This window comes from Seriola aureovittata, chromosome 23 (genome assembly GCF_021018895.1).
Source record: "Seriola aureovittata isolate HTS-2021-v1 ecotype China chromosome 23, ASM2101889v1, whole genome shotgun sequence".
NCBI lineage: Eukaryota > Metazoa > Chordata > Actinopteri > Carangiformes > Carangidae > Seriola > Seriola aureovittata.
The window spans coordinates 17,812,053-17,831,509 of record NC_079386.1 but is presented as its reverse complement, the minus strand read 5'-3'; the positions used below and the strand labels follow the sequence as shown (position 1 = coordinate 17,831,509).

General features: G+C 41.9%; 4 protein-coding genes across 4 annotated transcripts; 2 read left to right on the top strand and 2 right to left on the bottom strand.

The window, feature by feature from the left end:
* Positions 1 to 495: 495 nt before the first annotated feature.
* LOC130164593 (uncharacterized) lies at positions 496 to 3,314 on the bottom strand. Its single transcript, XM_056369412.1, has 4 exons — positions 3,238 to 3,314; positions 3,094 to 3,146; positions 2,272 to 2,646; positions 496 to 2,085 (listed from the first exon to the last, which is right to left on the bottom strand). Exons 1-4 carry the CDS (start codon positions 3,255 to 3,257, stop codon positions 1,925 to 1,927), a joined length of 609 nt encoding a protein of 202 aa, XP_056225387.1. The 5' UTR covers positions 3,258 to 3,314; the 3' UTR covers positions 496 to 1,924.
* Positions 3,315 to 4,305: 991 nt separating this feature from the next.
* LOC130164702 (Fc receptor-like B) lies at positions 4,306 to 6,246 on the top strand. Its single transcript, XM_056369600.1, has 6 exons — positions 4,306 to 4,415; positions 4,756 to 4,791; positions 5,143 to 5,397; positions 5,477 to 5,719; positions 5,808 to 5,981; positions 6,086 to 6,246. The coding sequence occupies exons 1-6, from the start codon at positions 4,328 to 4,330 to the stop codon at positions 6,187 to 6,189; spliced, it is 900 nt and encodes a 299-aa protein (XP_056225575.1). The 5' UTR covers positions 4,306 to 4,327; the 3' UTR covers positions 6,190 to 6,246.
* Positions 6,247 to 7,155: 909 nt separating this feature from the next.
* Positions 7,156 to 14,243, bottom strand: abce1 (ATP-binding cassette, sub-family E (OABP), member 1). The gene is made up of 18 exons (XM_056369489.1): positions 14,103 to 14,243; positions 12,750 to 12,891; positions 12,548 to 12,633; positions 12,147 to 12,244; positions 11,751 to 11,868; positions 11,344 to 11,481; positions 11,186 to 11,255; positions 10,853 to 10,949; positions 10,663 to 10,752; positions 10,371 to 10,492; positions 10,051 to 10,175; positions 9,729 to 9,825; positions 9,523 to 9,641; positions 9,083 to 9,193; positions 8,685 to 8,827; positions 8,478 to 8,600; positions 8,268 to 8,379; positions 7,156 to 7,475 (listed from the first exon to the last, which is right to left on the bottom strand). The coding sequence occupies exons 2-18, from the start codon at positions 12,850 to 12,852 to the stop codon at positions 7,428 to 7,430; spliced, it is 1,800 nt and encodes a 599-aa protein (XP_056225464.1). The 5' UTR covers positions 12,853 to 12,891; positions 14,103 to 14,243; the 3' UTR covers positions 7,156 to 7,427.
* An 18-nt stretch (positions 14,244 to 14,261) lies between these two features.
* Positions 14,262 to 16,859, top strand: anapc10 (anaphase promoting complex subunit 10). Its single transcript, XM_056369490.1, has 6 exons — positions 14,262 to 14,414; positions 14,952 to 15,069; positions 15,166 to 15,256; positions 15,499 to 15,619; positions 15,725 to 15,778; positions 15,909 to 16,859. The coding sequence occupies exons 2-6, from the start codon at positions 14,955 to 14,957 to the stop codon at positions 16,086 to 16,088; spliced, it is 561 nt and encodes a 186-aa protein (XP_056225465.1). The 5' UTR covers positions 14,262 to 14,414; positions 14,952 to 14,954; the 3' UTR covers positions 16,089 to 16,859.
* The last annotated feature ends 2,598 nt before the right edge of the window (positions 16,860 to 19,457 follow it).

The window sequence follows — 19,457 nt, the reverse complement described above, 5'->3', positions numbered from 1 at the left end:
ACCCTTGGCAGTCTGAGGCCCGAGTCTTTACTCTGCAGGACGCCAAACAACATATAGTTTCATTTGATTAGTAGAAAAAGGCAGAAGTTGGAATATCATCGGCTCATGAATTATACAACCAATTTCTAAGGTTTTAAATTCACTGTTTTCCCCTTTTTATAGTTTTATTCCTGGCAGCTGACTCGTTCCTCCGCCTGTTGCTGGTGTAATAAAGGCTGAATATTTGAGGGGAACTCATGGTGACCTGCAGGACAGACGAGCTCTGGAGCATCGATCAGCTCTGACATCATCAGTTCTGCTGTCGGTTCTTCAAAAATTAAGAAAATAGATTTCCTGTTTATTATTGAGACAATTTTTTTCTTCTCTTACAGAAATAACAAAAGTGTCAGGATCTATAAAAGTAGTAGTGGCGTTAAAATCTCAGTGATACACATTCCCCAGTGTTGACTGAAGGTGACTGCTCACTGTCGCATTCAAAACGTAGAAGAAAACAATCATAGTCGTTGAAAGTTTAGTTTTCTTTTTATTCTAGCTTTATGAATACATAAAAACCCAAATCAGGTTAGTAAACATTTACAAAATAAGGCTTGTCATGTCATTCAAGTGCATCATTGCTACATTCAACAATCAGACGGGTGACAAAAAGAAAAAACCAACGTAAAATGACTTGAACAGCTGATTGGCTGGAGTCCTTTGATGGTGGAGGAGAAGATGTTTTAACAAATCTCTCCAGGCTTTTACCCTCCTCCCCTTCTTTTGTGACAATAAATGATGATGAGGGTGAACCGGGCCTGCTCTTCTGATGCGACTCTCAGCATGAGATAATTGTACCAACGGCCGATATGGAAGCATCTGAAACTGTTCTCTCATTTATTCAGGTTTTTCTCTGAGTTTGTCACCGGTCTTTAGTTGCCTTCATCAATCCAGAGTACAAATAACATACATTCATACAAAATTCATTCATTAATAGTAGTAGCAAAAAAACCCTAAGGCAGTTACTTGGCAAAGTGTCCCGTGTTTCATCACATCGATTGTAGGTTGCAATATTCTGATAATCTGGATCTTTGTTTATTTTAACTGGTAAATTCATTAGAAAATTCTCTGGCTCCGATTCAGCCGCCGGTCACGAGACACCAGTCAGACTGAAGCAGCTGTGATCAGACATCAGACATCGCAACCCTCTACAGTTCAGTGACTACAGCGCTATGATAAACTTTTTATTAAGAAGTAATAATACAGTGGAAATACTCTCGTCAAATTATATAAGCAGCATTTATATTGTATTAATGAATATAAATATATATTTGATCCTTTGTTTTCATTGAAGTTAAATATACACTGAACAAAAATATAAATGCAACACTTTTGTTTTTGTTCCCTTTTTTCATGAGATGATCTCAAAGATCTAAAACATTTTCTATATACACAAAATAACCATTTCTCTCAAATATTGTTCACAAATCTGTCTAAATCTGTGATAGTGAGCACTTCTCCTTTGCAGAGATAATCTGCAAAGGAGACAGCACTGCGAGATGAAGGACTATAATCACTTCTTTACTTGCAAAGGTTGTGATTCAACTCCTCAGTTTGTTATAATAATATACATTATTATATTTATTAATATAAATAATAATTCTTCCTAATTCATCACGTCCATCCATCCCCACAGAAAATAAAGTGCGCAGTAAAGAAAGTGCAGTTTTTGGCGCCTCAGAGGTCGGAGTTCGGTCAGTTCCTATACGACTGTAAATGCACTTGGGCAGCTGGACAATTGAATTTTCATCTATCTTATATTATCTTATATTATCACCTGAGACCAGTTTGCTGTGGGAGACCCAACACAGCTCCCAGGATCCTCTGAGCTCACAGACCCCTCCAGTATTTACCATGTGTGTTGTCTTACAGCAGATCGTCACCTACTACATCAGCAGGAGGTTGGTGTAAATTCTGCTCTCTGTCTGCTACGTAATACAAAAATCATAAGAAGAAGAAAAATAAGAACAAGAACAAGAACAAGAACAACGGCTACCAGTCCGTAACGTCGATTCCTTTCTCCTCCACCCTTGTCGTGTCCAGCTGTGCGACCTGCAGAGAGAGGCAGGTATCAGCTGTCAGGTAGGTGAGTGAAGAACAGATCAGAATCCATTTCCTCCTTAAACTGTCAGACATTATCACATCAACAACATCTGATGCGAGATGGTTCACTGTCACAGCAACAACCAGGAAGTAGCTGCACCAAGACTCACCTGAGTGTGGACTCTAAAGACTCACCTGCCTGATGAACTTGCAGGTAGATGATCTTGGTGGCGTCAGTGTCAAAGCTGGCTCTCTTCTTGCGCTTTGAGCCGCTCTTGTTCTTGTCGTTAATGATGTGACACTCGTATGTTCCTGTGTCGTTACTCGTCACATTCTTCAGAATCATGGACACGTCACCGTCCTTCATCTCTCTGTCCGTCAGATCCACCCGGTTCTGAAAAGATGGATGCTGGTTTTCTACATCAGGCCTCTGGTGTAAACGGCAGAAAAGGACGTATTCGGGCTTCAGGTCAGGTGTGGTCCACTCCACAGCTGCGATGGAGAAGTTTGTGGGGGCTCGACATGGCAGAGTGACAGTCTCTCCAGGGTCAGCCCTGATGGTTTGCTGATCTGAAGGAGAGACAACGAAATCAGAGCAGAGAGGTCAAAGTTCAACTCTGACTTCCACAGTAGCCAAGCCACACAAAAAAAAAAAAACAAAAAAAGGTTTGTTCATATGATTTCTGTTTGTTATTTATTTAAAAGGAAATTCATGCTAAAACACGGGACCTGTTTTAATGGTAAAATACTATTGCACATGTAAAAATGTGATTTAGCCACTGAAAAAAAGCTAATATCAATTTGAAGTGGCTTCAACTTCAACATGCTAATGCTAGCTAATGCTAGCTTGGCTTTAGCAGGTAACTGTCTTCGTTAAAACACGGTTGTACCACATTAACAGCATTTGCACTAAACACCGACAGATCACCGGTGTTCAGGTTGACAGAAACAGACCAGCTCTTCACATTGTTGCTATTCACAATCCTGATTTATATATGAACAACAGCTCTGATTTACCTGCGACTCCCCACAATACATGAATCATACCGGCGAGAACCAGCCACGTGATTCTGCAGAAACAGGTAGTAACCGGTTGGTAAAACAGCAGTAGATAGTATTATTTTATATATTAGGACAGTCGGTAAGGTTAATGCACAATACCTTTTTAATAGGCGCCACATGTTCTTGCTCAGGTGGTGGCAGATGTAACAGCCGGGAATAATGACTGAAACAGGTGAGTCGCGAGCTTCTTCTTCTCCTGACAAACAGCCGCTGCAGTTAGAATATTGTAGAGCAGTCTGCCCACTGCTGGGCTGGGAAGGTATTACTGCAAATATATATATTTATATATATATATATATATATAAATATATATATATATATATATATTTATATATATATATATATATATATATATATATATATTTATATATATATATATATTTATATATAAGTGTGATTGTTTTACATCTGTGTCATCGGAGGCTGAAGGCACAAGAGATGCTTCGTCCATCGTGAGACGTCTGTGATGGGAAAGCTGCACTTTGACCAGCTGAAGTGAAACTCTCATCCTTCCTCTGAGACTGTGGCTTCCTCTACACGGAAAGTCAGAGATAAAACTTTAAAAGATCAGGAGGAAAAGCAACCAGAGTGTAAATGTAAAGAACATTAATATGTGTGTGTTGTTGCAGGAAATATCCCTATAGTGGACAACTGTAGATCTACTAATCCATGTTATGTCAAAGATACAAACTCGGAGTTTGTCGAGCTCCAGCAGTGTTTTTCTCACGCTGCCTCACCACACTGACCTACACAGCTACTGGTGTTTGTCTCTTCCTGACCACATTTCAGTGGTTAAAGCAGATGTACAGGTACGAAACAACCTCCATCCTTCATCTCATTTCCTCTGAACTATAAACCACTTTTCTCTACGGGAAGGAACAGCTTCTTTCTAACAATGTCTAACCTTATTTATAAAATCACTCACATCATTAAATAAACTCTCTCTGAATAATTTAATACAAAAATAAAAGCTCAGAATCTTTCTGAACAAAATCAAAAAAGCAGCTTCAAGTTGTTCCCTCACACACAACACAACACACACATATTAATGTTCTTTACATTTACATTGTAGTTGCTTTTCCTCCTGATCTTTTAAAGTTTTATCTCTGACTTTCTCTGTTTTACTGCAACTAATCAAAATTACCTGCTTTACTTTGTGTGAAGAGGAAGCCACAGTCTCAGAGGAAGGATGAGGGTTTCACTTGAACTGGGCAAAGTGCAGGTTTCCTATCACAGACGTCTCACGATGGACGAAGCATCTCTTCTGCGTTTGCTCTGTAAGTCGACTCTTTGTCTCCCTGTCTGGGCTTTTTATTCACCGAGAACAAATTCAACTTATTTGCAGTTTGGTTTTTTACATCAGCGTCGTGTCTGTGGGTCGGAGTCAGAGTCAGAATCTGGTTTTATTGCCAAGTAGGTTTTTACATCGTACAAGGAAGTTGCCTTGGTGTTTTGGTGCGTAACAATAAACATAGTAGGAAGAAAAGAAATGTGATTACAGGAACATTCCCACACACCTACAGCACCGTTAGTTTCCACGAGTGAAGGAAGGTGAGAGAGAAGCAGAACCCAGAACCTCCATCACACTTCACACTTTTCTCTGTCGTCTCTCTGCAGCTCTGATCTCGCTGCTGAGCTGCACGACACAACAAGGTGAGGAAACTTCTTCTACCACACGAGTTCTGAGACGATGAAATCCAGATCTCATTTGATCCATTGCAATTTACTAAGAAGAGAAGTTCTGTTGGCAGCTGAGATTTGAGTGTATTGATCTCTTGATCGACTAAATGGTCTGGGCCCTAAATATATTTCACCAGCTGCTGCAGCATGAGACCAAATCTGCACAAACCATAACTGGCTTTAAAAAGAAGCTAAAAGCTGCGCTGCTCTCCATCATCTGGATTTTAATCTTGCCTCTTTAATAATCTGTTTTCTTATGCTTCTTTGATTCCTGTTAAGCCCGTTGATGATAACCTGCTGTACAAATAAATTATATCCTGGCAGCCTCTCTGACTGCGACTCCCAGCAGCTCTCAGTTCTTTAAAGGCGACTCCGTGTCTCTGAGCTGTGGCGAGGACGACGGCTGGAGGCCGACGAGGAACACGACCAAACGACAGAGGACTCGGTGTGGACTCGACTGGGGAAGATCAACTGGTTCCTCTTGTAAAATCAGTCTGATCGCCACGTGGGAGAGTGGAACTTACTGGTGTGAGTCCGGAGAGGGAGAAACCAGTAACAGCATCAACATCACTGTCACTGGTAAGATCAGACTGTGGAGTCAGTGTTGATGAAGCTGTGTGTAAATGGATGAAATGCTGTAGTTTGTCTGTGTGTTGAGGTGGAGCAGTGATCCTGCAGAGTCCTGTCCTCCCTGTGATGGAGGGACATGATGTCACTCTGCACTGTAAAACAAAGACCCCTCCCTCCAACCTCCCAGCTGCTTTCTATAAAGATGGCTCCCTCATCACAGAGACTACAGGTCACATGACCATCCACCATGTTGACAAGTCTGATGAAGGCCTCTACAGCTGTGACATCAGAGGTCATGGAGAGTCTCCGCCCAGCTGGATCACTGTCACAGGTCAGGAGGTCAAAGGTCAAGAGCTTCACTTTGGTTTCACCACTTATTATCCACATATTCACTTGACCAGGTGAAATTCTCTCTACAGGAAAACCTGTAACCTCAGCTCCTCCCACCTCAGCCCCGCCCTCTTCCTCAGCTCCGCCCCCTTCCTCAGTCCCCCTCCAGGTTGTTTTCAGAGTGCTCTACCACCTGGTGATGTTCTGTCCGTACTTCATCTCCACTGTCATTATGGTGTCTTTATATCGACAGAGACACACAGGTATCAGTCAATCAATAAATCAATCACCAGTTACAGTTCTGTAGTATTGATTGTCTTTGCCTGATAATACTGTATCTAAATCTGATGATTCATTCTTCTGATAGGACAACACCCACGTGTCTCCATGGCAACTGCACCACCCACCCAGGCTGAGCAGAGATTGGCCGAGGACCGTGATGACATCGTGACCACTGAGCATCACTTCTGAGCTGAATAGAGTTTAGTGTCATCAATGCATTTATAATATAAAATCATTTTTTCTTTCAGTCACAATATTTTAAATAAAGTTTTTATGTGCCTGAAACGTCCCTGCTGTGTTTTCTACACATGGAAATTATTGGTTGACTGTGGTGAAACATCAACTGCCAAAATGTGTATTTTCGTCCCTCAAGGCTGCGAATGAGTAAAAAACACATTGACCAACAGGTGAGGGGCGTGGCCTTTCCAACAGGTAATCCTTAATTACAGCTAAGCTAATTGTAGCTAAGACAAATAATAACAAACCCTGAGCAAAAAGTATAAATACTATGAAGCTCTAGAAAAAGAGAAACCTGCTCCCTGTCAGAGCCCATTATTACAAAACTAATACTAATGTTTTTGTTATGTTTATTTTTTAAACAATAAATATTAGTTTAATAAATGTTATTATTCACATTCCACCACTGATTTTATAAGATGATATTTGGTGCTGACATAAGCACCAAGGACAGCTCCTGTTATTTCAGCTACACACACACACACACACACACACACACACACACACACACACACACACACACACACACACACGACAGGGTTTCTGCAGGTTTACCAACTTCAGTTTCAGACTTCTTAAAACCTTTTTTTGAGAAATGAATTCATCTCTTTCAAGGACTTTAAGAGCTGCAGATAAATCTGACGTTCTCCTTGCATCTCTTTGATCAATCCACCTCCTGATGAAACTGACACCTGCCCATTATCAATGAGCTTTATAGCTACTGGGTTTAATAACAATAATCAATAATAAAAATGCATAACTTACAAAAGAATTGCTTCCTGCATGCACACGAGTTTTGTAAATTAATTTAGAGACGTTTTAATATTACTTCAGGCTTTTACACAGTATTTCTAAGTGTTCCTGAACACACCACACACTGTTAAGACGTGACGAATGAGGAGACGAACAGTTCTGGGATCAGATATAATCAGTTTATTATCAGTTGCTGTAAATGCATGAGTGTTAAAATACGCTGCTTAATGTTCCACAATGTCGCTGGCTTGTGAATTCAGCCCAGTATGTTCAGGCTGACGGACACAGAATGCAATGCACTTTTTATTTTCAACGTTTCACAACATTGCTGGCTATTGAACGCAGCCCGGTACATAAAGGCTGATGGGGTTTTTTTTTTTTTCCTCTCTCTCTCTGCTTCTTATGATTTTTAACGTATCTGCTGTTTGGACGTCGGCTCAGTCGTCCAGGAAGAAATAGTTTCCACTCTTCTTCTGTTCGGTGTCCTGGAGGAAACAAAGGTCAAAGGTCAGTGTGTACAGAAACACAACATCTACTCTGCAGCTCGTGCTTGATCAACAGTGTACACTGATCTCCTGTGGCGGTGTTCGGTGTATGATAATCACCATTTTATTTATTTATTGCTGCTTTACCTGCATGAAAACACGACTATCATCAGTTTTATTTACCTGCTGTTTCATTTTCTTGCTTTTTATCTTTGTGACGTTTTGTTTTTCTTCTAATTTTAAACCCTTTAAATCTTGATTACTGTGTTGTTGTAGTTCCGACACGTCACCAGCAGAGGTCAGCGAAGGTTCACACACTAAACCATTTCCACTCGGATCAACTGATAATCAGAGCTGCAGAACGAGCTGGACACATCAACCTGAACCAGCTGGAGCTGCAGATCGATGCGATTGATTAAACTCGTAATGATCCAAGTTTCAAGCGTCTGTTAATATATTTTCATATTTTACAGCAGCCGACAGAAAAACACTGAACAAATAAATATTCATGATTTTAATGTTTGAATTTATTTCCTGCTCTATTCTGTTGCTTTCTAGTTTTTAAATTGACCTTGTTTTTAATGTAAAGTTTCAGTATCTGGAAAAAAATGAACATTATTATTATTATTATATTATTAGCATCAGATTTCTACAACACAGGACGGTAGTTTTGATGGTAAGTATGTGATTTGTAGTTAATACAGACCTTTAATCCCTAAACTGAAGTGATGCTCGTATCTTTAAAATGTCTCTTATACATTATATGATATTATAATACACAGGTGTGAATACCTTGATGGAGTTGTGCTTGTTGATACGTGGCCTGAAGTTGTTCGGGTCTCTCCTGAATGTGATTTCCAGCAGCGACAGGAAGCGGTTCATTCCCGCCAACAGACTCTGAGGCCTGAAGAAGAAGAAGAAGAAGAAATTCAGTTTCTCTTCAGGAAGTGTTTGGTTCATGTTGTGAGTATTTAACAAAATAAAAGTCTCTCTCTGTCTTACGTGTTAGCTGCAGTCTTCTTGGAGGGAATACCGTCGAACACGATGACTCTGTCGGCCAGGTAGGTCGCCATGATGAAGTCGTGCTCCACCACGAACGCCGTCTTCTTGGCGTGGAGGATGTACCTGCAGACGGACACGAGTCAGACAGTGAGGGTGTGAAGGAAAGGGAGGGAGGGAACTGAGTGGCGAAGAGGAGCCGCGTCTGACCTCTTGATGACCCTGGCGGCCATCAACCTCTGCTCGGAGTCCAGGTAAGCCGAGGGCTCGTCGATCAGATAAACATCAGCTGGTTTCCCCAAACACAGAGTGAGGGCAACTCTCTGCAGCTCACCACCAGACAGGTTCTGCACCTGAGGGGGGAGGAGGGGAGGGGGGGTTAAAAAGGTGCAGGCAGAGCGATGTCACATGACTCATGGAGGACGTTCTGAGTTTATAAAGAAAGGAGTAAAAATATGAAACTTTCAAAATAAAAGCCTGGTTCTCTCTGCCCCCTCCACATGGACTCATGAAAGAACACAGTTGCTAGGTAACCAGAGTCGTACTGACCGACACTCTAAACGAGGGCAACAGTATTCGTTAAAACAATTATGGCGTGCGTCTCTTACATCCTGGTCGATGATGCTCTCGATCTGCAGCGGCTTCATGACGTCGGTGATGAACTGAGGGTGAGTGTAGGCGTCTCTGATCTTCTCGTGCAGCAGCGCTCTGACGCTGCCCTGCAGAGACACACACACACACACACACACACACACACACACACACACACACACACACACACACTCTCTTTACATTCAACTCGTCTCAACTTTATTGTTCTGTTCACAGAGACAGAGGCTGAATCTTTGTGATGGATCGTCTCTGGGAGGACGACGCTCGGCAACCAGGTGAAGCCTGGAAGCATCAGCTTGGATTTAATGGAGCTGTGTCATTTCATAGAACAAGATTCACACAAACAAAGTTTTTAAACTGTAAACAGCAGAATCATCCTTTAATTTATTCCACGGCGTGTTTTAATAATTAGTGCTGATGAAGAAACTGGACGAACCTTAAACTTGGGGCTGATGGTTTGAGGCTTGTAGCTGACGTTCAGGATGGGAACCTCCCCTCCCCCGTCAGGTTTGAGTCCTCCAGCCAGCATCCTGATGAAGGTGGTCTTCCCTGTGCCTGCGGACCGAAACATTTACAGGCTGATGTCAAACACCGACGTAAAAACTCCGAGTGTGGACACGTCCAGACACGAACTCAGCGTACCGTTCTCTCCCAGCATCACCATGATCTCAGAGTCTGTAAATTCTCCTCCTCTGATCTCCAGCGTGAACTCGCCCATCGTCTTCCCCATCTCCGGATACTGAACAACAACAACAACAACAACAGCGACAGGTCAGACATCTGTTCCAGCTGCAGGGTCAGTCTCTCCGAGAGAAGAGAAACAAAGACCCGGGAGAAGACGAGGAGGAGGGAGGTAATAAAGGAAGGAAGGAATTAGGAAGTGAAGAAAGGTAGGAGTGAAAGAAGAGGGAGAAATGAGCAGAAAATAAAGTGATAGTTTTAAAATGAGGAAACCAGAACCGACCTGGTAGTGCCTGAGTCTCTTCACCTCCTCCTCGTTGGCCGTCTCAGCCACTTTGAAGACCAATGAGGTCTCGCGAAACCTGAGATTCTCCGTGGGAACGTAACCGTCCAGGAAGATGTTGATACCTGGAGGAAGAAGAGGAAGATATTTTATAGACAGAGTTATGAATCAAAGACTTTTCATATTTGATTAAAAAAATGAATGTGAACGTTGACACAGTATGATTCACTAACGCTGATAATCCTCCTCTGAACCACAAGAATGTGTGTGTGTGTGTGTGTGTGTGTGTGTGTGTGTGTGCGTGTGTGTGTGTGTTTTACCCTCTCGGACGCTGAAGGGCATGGTGACCACCCCATAGGCGCTGGGGACTCCGTACAGACAGCAGATGAAGTCAGACAGGTAGTCCAGCACACTCAGGTCGTGCTCCACCACAATGATATACCTGCAATAACACACACACACACACACACACACACACACACACACACACACACACACACACACACACACACACACACACACACACACACACACACACACACACACACACTTATAAGGATTAATCGTGATGATATAAATGTCAGATTCTCCCTTTAGATGAAGAGTCTGTACCTGTCCGGGGTGATGAGCGAGCGGATGGTGATGGCAGCCTTCAGCCTCTGTTTAACATCCAGGTAACTGGACGGTTCGTCAAACATAAAACTGCAGCAGAGAAACAGTAGAAACAGTAGAAACAGCGTCAGTCTGTTTTCAGGTCAAAGTGGAAACATTGATGATGGAGCTGCGTCGGTCGTTTCCTCACATGTCGGCCCTCTGGATGCAGACGACGGCGCAGGCGAACCTCTGCAGCTCTCCTCCGGACAAATCCTCCACGTTCCTCTCCCGCAGGTGACTCAGATCTGCCCGGCAACAACGCAAAAAAGAACCAATCACATTTATGATAAAGTCAGTTTGGAACAAATATTTATATTTATATGATAAATTAGCAAATTCCAGACACAGCTGCTTGTGTTTTGACAAACGTTTGGGTTTTTTTTCAGTGAATTTTTCAACCATTTTTATTTGATAAATCACTGAGATGATTAATTAAATATCCACATTAATTGTTTGATGTTTTAATGCGTGTGTGTTTTACCTAGCTGGTCACAGACGATGTCCTGTGTGTCTGTGTCATCTTTCCTGCTCAGGATGGCCCCTACTGACCCCTGGAGGCAGAGGTGAAGAGTTACAACCAACCCTCCTTCACCGCCGCAGCACCACTGATTAAACTCCTTCCTGCTCAAACTCGTTTACCTTCACGGTCTTCGGGATCTGGTCGACGTACTGCGGCTTGACGATGGCCCGCAGGTCGTCCTCCAGGATTTTGGTGAAGTAGTTCTGCAGCTCAGATCCTCGGAAGTAGGTCAAGATCTCCTGCCAGTCTGGAGGATTCTGGGACAGAAAAACACACATTCATATGTAACATATAAAACATCAAACACGTCAAGCAGCATTTACAGCAGTGCAGGACCGATGCCTTTTATTTCTGTCAAGACGGCTCGGCCTGTATCTGATGTTTGGTCTGAGCAGCTACACCCACGTTTTATCTCCTCAGAGCAGCAACAACCACATTCAACCTACAACACGAGGCCTGCACGAGTAAATCCACATCACCTGACAGTAACGTGTGTGTGTGTGTGTGTGTGTGTGTGAACACTCACATCGTACTTCCCCAGGTTGGGTTTCTGTTTTCCAGCCAGGATCTTCAGCGCCGTGGACTTCCCGATACCATTGGTCCCCACCAGCCCCAGCACCTCACCGGGCCTCGGTATGGGCAGCCTACACACACACACACACACACACACACACACACACACACATATATATATAATCACACTGCCACATAGAAACTGACATAATTGTCAGATAAACTCAGATATTTCATTTAAAACCTCCTGTTCTTCTGTCAGTGGCTGATACAAACCTGTAATTACAACCAGCTGATTCACAGCATCAACATCTCATGTTAAACCTAAATTTAATAACATGTGCTCTCAGAATAATATAACAAATCACTGAATCAGTTGCGTATCCAGGCGGTGTCAGCGTCAGCGTACCGGTGCAGTTTGAAGGAGTTGGCGCAGTATCTGTGTGTGGTTTCCTTCTCCAGGTTGCTGGGCAGGTTGACGATCGACAACGCTCCGAAAGGACATTTCTACAACAACAACAAAACCCCGTCAGAACAACCAGACTGAGACCGGCCCCTCAGGAGTTAGCACTAACTTCATCTGGACAGACATCCTGGTCAGATTCCTTATTTTTCAGGGACCAATCCTGTTCTACATGATGATTTTCTAGGATTTGTGACTGTTAAACAAGCTGAAAGTGTAATAACACAAATGACTTATATTTTCCTAAATAGAAACACAAGAGAGGAGCAGATATTAACATCACTACATCTATGTTTTCAGACCGGTTCACTTGATATTCAGAGAGGTCGCCCTGCAGGTGTTCTTACCTTGATGCAGATACCACAGCCTATACACAGAGACTCTGAGATCCACGCAATCTTACTCTGTGGAGTCACCTCGATACACAGCTTACCTGCAAACACAATTGAACACAGATTCTCATTTAGCGACAAATGTTTGTGTTTTCCGTGTTGAAGCTCATTTTTTAACTTGCTTGTGGACATGAGCACCGACTAAACGATCACTCACCCATACGGACCACAGGGCAGCTCTTCTTGCACTCCTGACGGCATTTCTTAGGTTTGCATTTGTCATGGTTGACGATGGCGATCCTGGTGTTTTTATCTGCCATGATGGAGGGCTGGAATGACGGACGCTAGCACCTGCGGAGCTGAGAGACGTGGACAAATGAAGAGAAAAGGTGAGGAAGAAAAAAGGAGGGACAGAATCAGAGATATGGAGGTGTACATTTATCCGTATGCACAGCTAATGGTGATATTTAGGTCCCAAATACAGCAGACAATGTCTAAATGTAGGGGACAGTGGTCAGGCTCGAACCTATGTCCACAAACACAATATTAACTCTGCTGAAGCAACACATTCAATTCTGAACAAACAAGCACAGCCTTTAACTCTTAACAATGGGCTGCCACAGATCCACCACCACAGCCTGAAACCACCCTACCTGCTTCTGATGTAACTAAATATAATGCTCCCTGGCTTTACAGCAGATCCTGGTTTTAATGAGGTTTTATTTCAGGCATCAATGAGATGAATTACAGCAAATGTAACAGCTATAAAAACCGGTCCAGTCGCCGCTACGCAGCCTTCAGCATGAGTCACACCGGGCTGTCCTTCTACCGCTACCTCGCATCTGAACGTACAAGCCTGGTGCTACGTAATTTAAGGCCTTTAAGTATTCAGTGGGTTTCCTGCTGTTCAGTGCGGCCTCCCATTCAAAACATTAAAAAGGAGAAACATACGTGAATAAAAAAAAAAAATGGAGATTGTAACTTCGGTTTGTCTGTAATTCTCTCAACATCAAATTAACGCAAACGTGACGGGCGGCGGCGAAAAGGACCAAAAGTTGGATTTGTCCACAAGTAACCGGCTGATGTGTGAGTCATTAATGTGTCGAATTTCATTTAAAGAGCCTAGCGATCGATAAAAACCTATATTTGTGTAGTTTAATGTTTACAGCTTTGTCACAGCGAAAGAAAACGTCAATTTTGCAAATAACTGAGGGACATTTGGAGCACCATTCAAAGAAAACGCAGTCTTCTCGGGGCCCTTGTGCCTGTAACACCTTCTGTGTTACAAAAAATAAATAAAACTACGCTGTCAAACGATCAACCAACTGTATTTATGTACTCAGATGGGTTTATCGGTCGTTTTCAAATCTTCACCGGACCTTGAATGCACCGTTAAGTACGAGCTTCAGAGGCTGCTAACAGTGAGCTAAAGGTTAGCTTCACATTAACCGACATTATCAGTGGAGGCCCCGCACTTGACAGCTGCTGTGAATCGGAACATCGCTCGTTTCTATGGCAATACCTGCCCCAAAAAAGCGACAATATCCGGAGCGACGAGTCAAAAACTCACCCTCCTCGGCTCCCGTTCCCCGGCTTAGAAGAAAATAAACGAGAAACGACGTTTAGGGACAAATAATCGGGTGTGAAACTTCTTTTTTCCAGCAACGTGTTCGTCTCCTGGAAGCCGGCAGAAAGATGGCGGGAGAGACGCACAAATCGTGCGACGGCGCTGATGACGTCGTAAAGACGCGACCTAGACTCACCAAAGTGGGAGATTCGAAGTGGCTAGCGAAGCAAAACGGGTTTGAGATCGAATTGTGCCGAACCCACTCACGTCCCATGAATTTACACAAGACCCTGGAGACTTTTACCAACCTTCATTGTAAGTTTAAGTCACATTCTTTATCGTAAACTAAGTTTTAGTGGCTTTGAGGCAGTCTACGGTGGAGATATATTAGCTCTTAGCAGCTAGCTAGAGCTGCAAACCAGCCGTTAAAAGTTTGTGTGATTTTTATTTGCGGTGCATGCGTTTGAGAAAATTATTATCCAAGCATTGTGGCCTACCTTTAAAACAAATTATATTAACCACTCTGTTTAATATTATCATGAGTTTCCCTCTCAACTATATCGAGTAAAACCATGATGGTATTAACCATAAATTCCGGCGTTTAACGCAGCTGTTAGCTAAACAAGATGCTAATACCGTCGCCTAACGAATGGTCAATTACCATTAACTCTTAAATCGGATTCTGCCGTTAATTCATTGTCAAATTCATCGTTCAATGTACAAGAAAACGTCAATATGTTGGAAATCTGAAGCGTGTTTGGCGTTACGTTGCTGAAAATCGTACGAAACGCGTCTTAGACCTTAGAACTTGCGGTTTTCTGAATTTGTGTTTTTGTCTTTCTCCGTGGTTAGAGGATGGCCACCCCGAGCAAGACACCACCCGGTGCCGACCCAAAGCAGCTGGAGCGGACGGGGACGGTCCGGGAGATCGGGTCTCAGGCGGTGTGGTCCCTCTCCTCCTGTAAACCAGGTCGGACCCAAATCCAGTACACAGTCGGCTGTTTTCATGCTGAGTGACCGATATAGACTGGTGTCATTTGGCCTCTCACTGTCCACCCATGTTCAGGTTTTGGAGTCGATCAGCTGAGGGATGACAACCTGGAGACTTACTGGCAGTCAGATGGATCCCAACCTCACCTGGTCAACATACAGTTCAGGTAACATGGGTCATGTTCTCTCAGTACAAGGATTTCTGAAATTAGCAAAGATGTGTCTTTACATAACAAAAAAACAATAACAGACTGAGTTATCAAGGAGATGTTATTGTCAAGGTGTAATGTTGTAATAATGTGTATTTGCTTCTTTTATCTGTCTTCTTTTGTGTATTTCAGCTTGTGAATCATCTGTATGTTGGTGTCTGTGTTTATCATCCCTGATTGTTTTTATTTGTTTTGATCAGGAGGAGGACAACAGTGAAAATGCTGTGTATTTATGCTGATTATAAATCTGATGAGAGCTACACACCCAGTAAGATCTCTGTCAGAGTGGGCAACAACTTCCACAACCTGCAAGAAATCAGGGTAACGACAAGAGTACTAATTTCTTGCCCTGAAGTTCATTACATCTTTAAATACCCAGTAAAATGATCTTCATTGTTCTCACCTTTCTCTTCTTCCTCCCTGTAGCAGTTGGAGATGGTGGAGCCCAGTGGCTGGATTCACATTTCTCTGATGAACCAGGTAAGAAACTCATGTCTTTGTTTAATTTTACTAGAATAAAAAAAATCTGGTGGATACCCAGCCCTGTTCTTCTTGTGATAATGTGTGAATAAAAGCATCAGCAGTGACTCTGGGTTTCTGTGTGTCTCAGCGGACAAACGAGCCGATCAGCACCTTCATGATCCAGATCGCCGTCTTGGCCAACCACCAGAACGGCAGAGACACTCACATGCGGCAGATTAAAGTCTACACGCCGGTGGAGGAGAGCTCCATCGGCAAGTTCCCGCGATGCACCACGGTCGACTTCATGATGTACCGCACGATCAGGTGATCTGGACTGACAGGTGACCACCTGACCTGACCCTCTGTGCCCCCTGGGAAAGTTTGGGAATCACACAAAATGACACAGACTGATTATCTGGAGCTGCTGCTGTGTTTCTGACGTGATGCAGATTGATTGATTCTATTCTGAATCCAAAATCGATCGTTCTTACATTGGTTATGATTAAGGTTTTGTCAAATGTGGCTTCTTAAAAGTGCAGTACTGACATTTTAAATTCAAGCTGCCTATATTTAATATATTTAAATTTGACTTTAACAAGAGTTCAGTGTTTTTCTTTGTAGTTTCTTCCTACATGATCAAATCCCTCCATCACATGATATACTGTCTTTTTTTACACTTCTATATTTGTATGAATAAAAAAAAAAAAAAAACAGGTATATAACGTGTTACTTCATGGATTAATTGCCAATAGAAAGAACATCAGATTTGGTTAAACAGCCACACAGAGGACTTTGATTTGTTTGTGAGAGAACTTTAATGTCTCATGATGGTTTAAAAGCTGATTCAGAGACTTTTCCATCATAAAAATAAGAAAATTCTGGAACAAACACTGATTATTTTTGGGTGTTTTTAGCATTAAAATGGTCAAATTTAAAGATATTAAATATGGCACATCAACCCAGCAGTGACAGTTTATATGTTGTGATGTCTGAAGAGTTCAGCTCCTTAAAGAAATGTGGCAGCACTTTTGGAGAAAAACCAGCTCCGACTTTAATAATGTGGCTGTTTGTATGAAAGTAAAGCACATTATCAGCTATTGATCAACTTGATTCTGTTCTGATGATTGGGTTTCAATTTGTTAATCTCAGGAAGGAAAGTAGATTTAAAGTTGTTGGTTCTGGAGACGCATGTTTTACTCCAGAACCTCCAGAACATGCTGAGATAAACCCCGCACTCATTCATTTACTGTTCAACATTTACTCAAGCAACATGTTTCCCACACGGACCGGATCCAGCTGCATGTGGCCAGTAAAAAACAAACACTTTAGTGTTCATTTTGAGCCAGACTGAGTTCATTACGAAGCCAAAACGTTGAATTTTTGTGTCAGTTTCCACAGTTTTCTTCCAGTATCAGAAACTCAAACTTCAAAACTCAAACTTCTGTGCCCACAGACCGACTCCTGTTGTGGAATCTGTGACTGAGCGTTGAATTAAATGTGTTTTCAAAGCAAAGTGGCTGCAAGAATGTGACTGTGTTAATTTATAAAACAAAGAACGTTCACAAGAGAAGGAGATTTTAGACACTGGGACATTTGAAATCAGAGAAAGTTCATCTCTTACTAAACAAAGCGTCACGTCACAGAGCATCTTTTGGAAATGTCAGACTGATACCTGTCATACATGTTTGTTATATATGAAGCCCACATGTCCCATATTTAATATCTTTACATTTGAATGTTCTTCTTGTTATAACGGTAAAAATCGGAGTAGTGATGAGTCATTTAATTTATCACAATAAAATCAAGGTCCACTGTTTGGCTATTTTTAGCTTCTTACTTCAGGTAAAAAACAGCTTGGTGATGAAAAATAATTTGTATTTGCAGCTCTAAACTAAGCAAACTCCATCCAGTGATGAAGACTGTGAGCGGTGGATCCAGAAAAAGCTGGTAAGTGGACCTTGAGTTTAAAGGAATTGTTAGATATTTGAGTATATTTGGAACGGGGAGTAAGTTCGCTGATTAACATGTTATAGCTGCTTTGTTTAATTCGTACAAAAGCTACAGTGTAAAAACAACAAACTATTTCTGGGCTGGAACCAGTAACTGCGGAATATGAAATGTTGAACTCCTTCAAAGTGAATTGAATTTAATATTTACTGTATTAATGAATCAGACACGAGGATAGTGATGAATGAAAGTCAAGTGCATTTGTCAAATTACTGCAGTTCAGCAGTTGAACCACTAGAGGGAGCCACATAGACACAGATGGATAGATAGATTTATTTTAATTGATAGATGAATTTATTTTTAATTGATAAATAGATTTATAGATAGATGGATAGATTTATTTTTAATAGATAGATGGAGGTTTCTCAACAGTATCACATGTCACTAAACTGTTTCACCTCATTAAACATCACCAAAATTAAATGGAGTATTGATAGGTGGTCAGATAGAGAAAGGAGGGTCTCGGTTGCCGTGGTAACTACTTCACTACTTGGGTCGATGAGTGTTGCTCTTATCTGACGCACACTGATCTGCGAGTGTGTGTCAGTAAACACATTTAATCTGGATTACAGTCCACTCCTCGGTGCACTTCAGTTCACAAGATTCAATTTGGCTGCAAACACACACACACACACACACACACACACGTTTGTCTTTCTATACTTGTGAGGACCGTCATCAACATAATGCAGTCTCTGCCCCCGAGCCTTCAAATGGTCAAGACGTATTCACAGTGCAGTAATGTCCTCACAAAGATAGAAGCACAAACAAACACACACACACATAGATAAACATAAGGAAACACACAAACAGATTTACACCAATAGAAAAACAAGCATTCACCAAAACACTTTGATGCTTGCCAGTGTATTTACCCTCTCTCACACACACACACACACGTTAATGAGCCCCAGCCTGATGTTTTGATGTGGTGTTTTACTGTCTGCTACTTAGGCTGAGAGCTTTTTCCGGACTTTATTAGGCATTTTAATCATCCACACGCTCCACTGCAGCAGCCTGCTCCACCACTGACCGTCACTGCTGCTTGGTTGGTCTGACGCTCGTGTTTCTCTGGGGACCAGAGGAGTGTGGACCTGATGGTTACAGACCCCCGGACCAGATCCTCAGTCAATCACACAGCGAAAAAACAGACACGAAAAGATCAGAAAAGTGACCTAAGATACAAAATAACCACAAATACATGAAACGACAAATAAAAATGCAAAATCACTTCTGTATATAGAGACAAAAAGACGTAAAATGACTCAAGAGATTTAAAATGACAAATCAGAGACATAATATCCTTACAAATACACACAACTACCACAAATACACACAACTACCACAAAGAGATGCAAAATTATTCAAAAGAGATGAAGAAATGACAAATCAGAGACACAAAGTCAGATAAATAATTCAATGCCACAAAAAGACGATAAATGACTAAAAGCGTCACAAAACTATCGAAGTTACAATTAGCAGCTGTCTAATGATATTATTTTATATTAGCATATTTAAAGTTGTTTATTTCTATGTCAGTTATTACTCAATAAATAATGTAAGAGTTAGTACTGTGCAGGTTATTGCTACGAAGAATCAGCTTCTTATTCACCTCTGATAACCTACGTTTTATTTTTCTAGTCTAGTTGATTGATTATGTATGTTCAGCCTGTAGCTGTGTGTGTTTGTG